Source organism: Rhinopithecus bieti, unplaced genomic scaffold (genome assembly GCF_001698545.2).
Source record: "Rhinopithecus bieti isolate Rb0 unplaced genomic scaffold, ASM169854v2 scaffold_7673, whole genome shotgun sequence".
In the NCBI taxonomy this organism is placed as follows: Eukaryota; Metazoa; Chordata; class Mammalia; order Primates; family Cercopithecidae; genus Rhinopithecus; species Rhinopithecus bieti.
The window spans coordinates 2,247,109-2,255,648 of NW_016806375.1; the positions used below are offsets into that span (position 1 = coordinate 2,247,109).

General features: G+C 43.4%; 1 protein-coding gene across 1 annotated transcript in view; it reads right to left on the reverse strand.

The window, feature by feature from the left end:
* GRIA1 (glutamate ionotropic receptor AMPA type subunit 1) overlaps nt 1-8,540 on the reverse strand; it is a 333,366-nt gene that overhangs the window by 109,395 nt on the left and 215,431 nt on the right. The window contains 1 exon segment of the mRNA XM_017875722.1: nt 2,762-3,132. Coding sequence (XP_017731211.1) covers nt 2,762-3,132 — 371 coding nt within the window.

An 8,540-nucleotide genomic window follows, 5' to 3' on the forward strand; every position in this document is an offset into this window, starting at 1 on the left:
TATACATGATATAAATGATGAATTGATGGGTGCTGACGAGTTGATGGGTGCAGCACACCAACATGGCATAAGTATACATATGTAACAAACCTGCACGTTATGCACATGTACCCTAGAACTTAAAGTATAATAAAAAAAAAAAAAATCAATAACATAATTTAAAAAAAGCATCCAGTTGCAGCACTTCCTGTGTGAAGGCTGGGTACTGTATTACAGGTTCTATACATACTTTTAAACTTTCCAACGACATTTGAGGTAGGAACTGTTATTTCCATTTTATTAATGAAAAAGAGGCATAGAGTGGAGTTGTTTTATTAAAATCAGGGAGGAGGGAGGCTGGGTATGTTGTTCAGTTTCCTCTTCACTCCATGTCAACTCCTACGATACACTACTGGAACCCTCAAAAGTCCAGAAAGCATAGTTTGAAAATCCTCTTGCAGCCAGAGGTCACAAACTCAAACACCCTCTGGGACCAGCTGAGTAACACAGGAACAAAGAAGGTCAGGTTGGAGCTCGGGTGAACCTTGAATGCGCGGACCTGTTCGAGAGGACAGCTACCACTCAGTTTTGGACAACCATTGCCAAATTCTGCACAGATTAAACAAAAACATGTCTGACAGAAGATTCAGTTTATGGACCACAAGATTGAAACCCCTGGAGGAATAGTGGGGAGAAAGAAAACACACCCTGAGATCATAGCATAAAGGTGCTATGAAAAGATGAGATGCTCACTGATGAAGGAAATAAAGGAGAAAAAACAAGTTCGTGGGTCTTTTCTGACACCTGTATGTTGTGATGGCCGTACATTATACTGACTAGTTAGGAATTGTTTCTTCCCACTGTTTATCCACGGGCCTGATTTATTTTTAAGCAAGCCCTTCCCCTGCTTGGTTCTCTCTACTCTTCACCATGTGTTTGCCAGTATTGGCCAAGCAGCCAGTCTCACACCTCCTCTCCCACGCGTCCCCCTACCCCCCACTGTCTTCTTATTTAAAGAAAAACAAGATTGTAATGAACGATGAGACTTTCTAAGTTATACAGCAGGCAAAATAAGTCCTGAGGGAAGCTTGTTAGAAAGAATTTACTCCATTGCCGCTTAGGAATATTGGTCCTCATTGACACTGAAATGCAAAACGTAGATGGGTGGTAAAGATGCCTCCAGAACATGTCTGTGAGACCTTGATATTATGCACTTATGCCTCCAGATCTATCCATGGAGGCCAAATTCTGAGCCATGACTCCCTGTAGGCTTTTGAAATTTGGTAATCTAAGAGAGTGCCTACTGGAAAAAGAGTTCATAGACATTAAGCAACTGTAAAAGGAAATAGAGTCAGTGCTTATTTATCAGGCAGATTGGTGGGGTATATGTGGCATGCACATCCAGAATGTAGTCAAAAGAACAGGAGGTCAATAAATGTGGGACTTAGTCTAGCCTGGCAGCTTTCCTACCTTTTCCCCCACTCTCTCCTGTCCACCCTTTCTCTTTTCTTAGCTTCAGTCCCTTTTTTTTCCCAAAATAAATTGTGTTCACAAGTCCAATATATAAAACAGACAAAAATGGAGCTATTCTGATTCCATATTGGGGGCTAAAATCCCACTGATTTGGTTACCTGAATGTTTTCAATGTGATATCTGAGGCACCATTGAGAGATTCCATTTTCTTTTCCTTTTTCTTTTTTTTCTTTTATTTTTTTTTTAAGATGGAGTCTCACTCTGTCACCCAGGCTGGAGTGCAGTGGCACGATCTTGGCTTACTGCAACCTCTGCCTCCCGGGTTCAGGTGATCCTCTCACCTCAACCTCCTGAAGTAGCTGGGATTACAGGCACCTGCCACCACACATGGCTAATTTTATTTTTATTTATTTTTTATATTTTGTATTTTTAGTAGAGACAGGGTTTCACCATGTTGGCCAGACTGGTCTCAAACTCTTGATCTCAAGTGATCCACTTGCCTCGGCCTCCCAAAGTGCTGGGATTACAGGCATGAGCCACCACGTCTGGCCTGAAATTCCATTTTTTAATCACAAGAAACAAATTTACATCATCACTGGAACTAGATTATTTCCAGAGTCTTACTCAGAACCAAAGAAAAGGAGAACCTTTTTCTCGTGAAGGTGAAGACGCCAACATCTACTAGGGTGAGGTGACTTTCTGAGGGCCACATAAAGGGCCCATGTGCTAGAACCAGTGCTAGAACTTACTCATAGTCCAGTGCTCTTCCCACCATGCAGAAGTAGTAAAGGACAGCGTTCTGAATCTCAGCTCACTTGCCTACTAACTGTATAACACTGGCAAGATAGTCAACATTTCTGTGGTTCCTCATTTGTAAAAAGAGACATGATGGGAGTACCACCTTATGTTCCTGTAAGGACTCAATGAGATAAGGCATGCACAGAACTCAGAACCTTGCTTGGCATTTGGTAGATGCTTCGTAAGTGTTAGTTGTACCACACATTGCTCCCTTCTTTCCTCTGTACCTTTCAGCTACAACGCATCAGTCATAATTATGCCTATTAACCTTGACAGAGCACATCAACCATACACCAGACAGAGATGGCCCAGCCACAGGATGATCCAGATAATCCACAGCATGCAATGGACAGTTGACTGTAAAGAATAGTTGAAAAACCGAATACAGTGGAGTCTGAAATAATTCATCTCTTTACTTTCCAGTATTTTTTTTTTTAAAACAAACCAACAAAACAAACAAACAAAACAAAACCATAACATTAGGCAAAGGGATTGAGAAGAGCTGACTGACCTGGGAGAAATGTCACATCCTTGCTGCATGAAGGCTCCCAGAGAGAACCACAAACTGTTGAATATCCCAAACTCATTGGACTGGTCACTGGTTGTCTGGTCCCGTCCTTCCTCAAACTCTTCACTGTGCCATTCATAGGGACTGAAGCGGCTGACCAGGAAGAGGACGACACTCACTCCAATGTAGGCAAAAACAATGCACATCCAAATCTCATAAGCCAAAGGATCAAGGAAGGAGAAGACGCCCGGCTTGGATTTCTGTGGTTTTTTAATCATGATGGAGATCCCCAAACTCATAAATGGTTTGGAGAAATCTATAACTTCTTCCCGGACCAAAGTGATAGTTAAGGGAGCCACAGCCACATCTGCTCTCTGAAAAAAAAAAAAAAAAAAAAAAAATGCAGGTGAGCTCAGCAGCCCTTTTCATTCTCTCGTTTGTCTTCTTATTGTGACTATTCTTTTGTGTCTTAAAGGATATGAGAGTGGGAAGGAATCTTTGAAGTCCAACCCCTCCTACTCTATAAAATATTTTTGATGAATGGATGGTCAGCTCAATATCTTACAAGAGATTTTCTAATTATTTGACAGTTCTGAATGTTAGAGGCATCTTCCTCATACTACAAGAAGGAAGGTGTTGTGATACCTGCTGTTTTGCTCGCTCAGCAGCTCCCCTACTTTCTCTGGCAGGGGAACCATTCTTGCCCCACTCTTGGTCCTACAGGTTGGAATGAGGCTGATCCCTCTGGCTACATGGGGAAGCAGGTGACCCAGGTCCCAGCCAATCCATGTACCCCACTCCCCTGGCCAGAATCATCCATTCAGAGATGACATAGGATTCAAATGGGTTTAATGAGATCTAGTCCTGAGAGATTCAGAGGATGACCTCTGATGTCATAATTTGGGCCACTGTAAATTCAGGGCTTACCCTGGATTCCCTAGGAACTTGTGTCAATATATCCCTCTGTATTGACACAGAGGAATCCAAGAACATGAGCCAATACTTCAGTTTGCCTAAGCCAGTTTGAATTGGTTTTTTTTTTCCTGCAACCAAGATAGTCTTGACTAAAGGCAAATTTAACTAAATAGACATTTATTGAACACTTACTATGTGCAATCTCCAGACTGAAAGTTGTAGGTAGACTATGGTCCTCACCCTCAGGAAATTACAAATTAGTAGGAGACATAGAAACACGCAAACAATTTTCCAGTCTACAAGGTGGAAAGGGTATGTGTTATCCAAGATATACAGAGTACTACCAGAGACCAGGGAGGGATTCATTCTGGCTGCGGAGATAAGGGACTGCATCTTGGAAGAGGTGGCATATAAAGTAGGCATTGAAAGAGGGGTAGGATTTTGACAGGTTGCTCTGGCATGGAACAGCATTCCAGGAGGAGGGAACCATGGGAATAATAGCCTGTGACGAAAAGGTAAAGTAGTATTGCAGTTATTTTCTTCTTCAGGAAGAAGTCTAAGAAATACATATATAATACAGTTTTTAAATTTCAAATCCAGCATGCAGATAAACATAAAAAGGTTGCAAGAAATATTCATCCAAACTCCAAAGGCTGGAACAGTTTGGAGGGCTCAGAAGAAGACAGGAAAATGTGGGAAAGTTTGGAACTTCCTAAAGACTTGTTGAATGGCTTTGCCCAAAATGCTGATAGCAATATGGACAATAAAGTCTAGGCTGAGGTGGTCTCAGATGGAGAGGAAGAACTTGTTGGGAGCTGGAGCAAAGGTGATGCTTATTATGTTTTAGCAAAGAGACTGGCAGCATTTTGCCCCTTCCCTAGAGATTTGTAGAACTTTGAACTTCAGAGAGATGATTTAGGATTCTGGTGGAACAAATTTCTAAGCAGCAAAGTATTCAAGAGGTAACTTGGGTGCTGTTAAAGACACCCAGTTTTATACAGGAAGCTGAGCATAAAAATTTGGAAAATTTGCAGCCTGACAATGTGATAGAAAAGAAAAACCCATTTTCTGAGGAGAAATTAAAGCAGCTGAAGAAATTTGCATAAGTAACGAGGAGCCAAATGTTAATCCCCAAGACAATGGGGAAAATGTCTCCAGAGCATGTCAGAGGTCTTCACAGCAGCCCCTCCCATCACAGGCCCAAAGACTTGGGAGAAAATTGTTTTGTGGGCGAGGCCCAGGGTCCCTGTGCTGTGTGCAGTCTAAGGACTTGGTGCCCTGTGTCCCAGCCACTCCATCCATGACTAAAAGGTGCCAAGGTACAGCTTGGGTTGTTACTTCAGAAGGTGGTAGCCCCAAGCCTTGGCAGCTTCCATGTGGCATTGAGCCTGCGGGCACACAGAAGTCATGAATTGTGGTTTGGTAACCTCTGCCTAGATCTCAGAAGATGCATGGAAACACCTGGATGCCCAGGCAAAAGTCTGCTGCAGGGGTGGGGCCCTCATGGAGAACCTCTGCTAGGGCAGTGCAGAAGAGAAATGTGGGATTAAAGCCCCCACAGAGTGTCCTTACTTGCACCTCCTTAGTGGAGCTGTGAGAAGAGGGCCACTATACTCCAGACCCCAGAATAATAGATCCACTGAGAACTTGCGCTGTGAGCCTGGAAAAGCCACACTCAACACTAGCCTATGAAAGCAGCCAGGAGGGAGGCTGTACCCTGTAAAGCCACAGGGGCATAGCTGCCCAAGACCATGGGAACCCACCCCTTGCATCAGCGTGACCTGGATGTGAGACGTGGAGTCAAAAGAGATCATTTTGGAGCTTTAAGATTTGACTGTCCCACTGGATTTCAGACTGGCATGGGGCCTGTAGCCCCTTTGTTTTGGCCAATGTCTCCCATTTAGAATGGCTGTATTTATCCAATGCCTGTACCCCCATTGTATCTAGAAAGTAACTAACTTGCTTTTTTTTTCAGATTTTATTTTATTTATTTACTTATTATTTTTTTTAGACAGAGTCTCACTCTGTTGCCCAGGCTGGAGTGCAGTGGCACCATCACGGTTCACTGCAACTTCTGCCTCCCGGGTTCAAGCAATTCTCCTGCCTCAGTATCTGAGTAGCTGGGGCCACAGGCTTGTACCACCATGCCTGGATAACTTCTGTATTTTTAGCAGAGATGAGGTTTCACCATGATGGCCAGGCTGGTCTTGGACTCCTGACCTAAAGTGATGCGGTCACCTCGGCCTCCCAAAGTGCTGGGATTGTAGGTGTGAACCACTGTGCCTGGCCAACTAACTTGCTTTTGATTTTACAGGCTCATAGGTGGAAGGGACTTGCCTTATCTTAGATGAGACTTTGGACTGTAGACTTTTGAATTAATGCTGAAATGAGTTAAGCCTTTGGGGGACTGTTGGGAAGGTATGATTGGTTTTGAAATGTAAGGACATGAGATTTGGGAGGGGCCAAGAGCAGAATGATATGGTTTGCTGTGTCCCATATCATGTGGGAGGGACCCAGTGGGAGGTAATTGAATCGTTGGGGTAGGTCTTTCCCAAGCTGTTCTCATGATAGTAAGTCTCACGAGATCTGATGTTTATTATAAGGGAGAATTTTCCTGTACAAGCTCACTCTTTGCCTGCTGCCATCCACGTAAGATGTGACTTGCTCTTCCTTGCCTTTCACTATGATTGCAAGGCTTCCACAGACATGTAGAACTATAAGACCAATTAAACCTTTTCTTTTGTAAAAAAAACAAAACAAAACACTAAAACAAACAAACAAAAAGAAATAGTCATCCTTATCCACCCAGCACATGGAATCACCAACCATGCCTTGCTCTCCTATCTTTCCTACCTCTCTCCAATGGCAGAAGCACTGGCATCTACTCAATAGAAATCCACTGCTCCTGTTGGCCTGAGATCAAGAGATCCTGGAAACCTAAGAGGATTTCCAAGGACAGATGCCATGGCATTCGTTTCTGAGATGAGAGACATGCTATGCAGGTCTGTTCAAGGCAAATGTCTTTCTCTTATGCTGTACAACAGTCCAGATGTGAAGCTGGTGACAGATGCTGTGCAGATCAGGGCCCTGCCCACTCACCAGCTGGCTGTTGCTTAGAGATTTCCTCTGGTTACTTTCATTGTCTGGGATTATTGAGAAGGTGCTTTAAGTGGAATAGAAATCCTGGTTTCAGGATGAATTAAGTTCTCACTAGTAGAAAGAAACTTTCCATTAATCAACTTGAAGTCCGGTGTAAATTTCACAGTAATTCTGTTTTTTCCCCTAATACCCACTGCATAAATCTTGATAATTTTTACAAACACAAGACACTGTAAGGGAGAAGGTATTTACTTTTTTGTTTGTAAACCAACAGAAAAAGAATGGGGGAGAAAACTAATGGAAACGACTTGGAGGAATTGACCACAGCTTATCCAGAAGGGAGGTGGATGAAGACCAGCTCTGAAAGGGATAAATGATATTGCAAGGATTTGTTGGATGCTTCCTAATGTGATTTAATAAGAGATCATAGACTGGAAATCATTGATCCATATTGCCTTTTTTTTGGGACAGGGTCTTGCCTTGATGCCCAGGCTGGAGTGCAGTGGTGTGATCTTGGCTCTGTAACCTCTGTCTCCTGGGTTCAAGGAATGCTCATGCCTCAGCCTCCTGAGTAGCTGGGATTACAGGGATGTGCCATGATGCCCAGTTAATTTTTTTTGTATTTTTAGTAGAGGTTTCGCCATGTTGGCCAGGCTGGTCTCAAACTCCTGGCCTCAAGTGATCTGCCTGCCTTGGCCTCCCAAAGTGCTGGGATTACAGGTGTGAGCCACCGCACTTGGCCTGTTCCATATTGTCCTAAAGCTTAGTTCATTTTGTAGTTAAAAAATGTGTTCAATAGAACATTATTTCTGGAAGGATGGTTAATAACATGGAAATAACATAAAAATAAACATGTTTGGGGCAGGACTTTCCGGAACGTTTACATGACCACAATGCACTGAGAATTTCCAAGAGTGGTAAGTAGAATGTAGCATTTCCAGAACTATTTGGCCATGGGTCATTCATCTTCCTAAGTATCAAGAGGTACCCATGTATGCAGGATACACACATACTGGGAGATGGTAAGTTCAACTACTTCATTTTACAGATAAGAAACTCATATCTAGGGAGGGAAGGTTGTTTGTGCAAAGCAGTAGTATTTTAGCTTGGTTAATATCGACTGAGAGGCCTCAGAAGTTGATTTCCACCACCAATAACTGAGGTTCTCACTGGAGCTTCACTGGGTAGTGGAGTTCACAGCGGATTTCAGACCGGACTGCTCTTCTCTACAACTTGCTGATTCTGTTGCCTCAAATGAAACAGTTGTCTTTTTGGATGTCAATTTCCTCATTTTAAAAACAGGCATAATAATTCTTGTTTTACCAATTTCACAGTCTTGTTTTGTGAGGGTCAAGATAATTCAAAATACATGAGAGTACTGTGAAGTGTGAGCACTCAAAATTACTTTCTTAAACTGACATCTTGCGACAATGGTTCTCAAACTTGAGTGTGTAGCAGAGTCACCAGGAGGGCTTTTAAAGACACACACGCGACAGGCGGAGCAAGATGGCCGAATAGGAACAGCTCCAGTCTCCAACTCCCAGCGCGAGCGACACAGAAGACCGGTGATTTCTGCATTTTCAACTGAGGTACTGGGGTCATCTCACTAGGGAGTGCCGGACAATCGGTGCTGGTCAGCTGCTGCAGCCTGACCAGCGAGAGCTGAAGCAGGGCGAGGCATCGCCTCACCTGGAAGCGCAAGGGGGAAGGGGATCCGTTTTCCTAGCCAGGGGAACTGAGACACACAACACCTGGAAAATCGGTAACT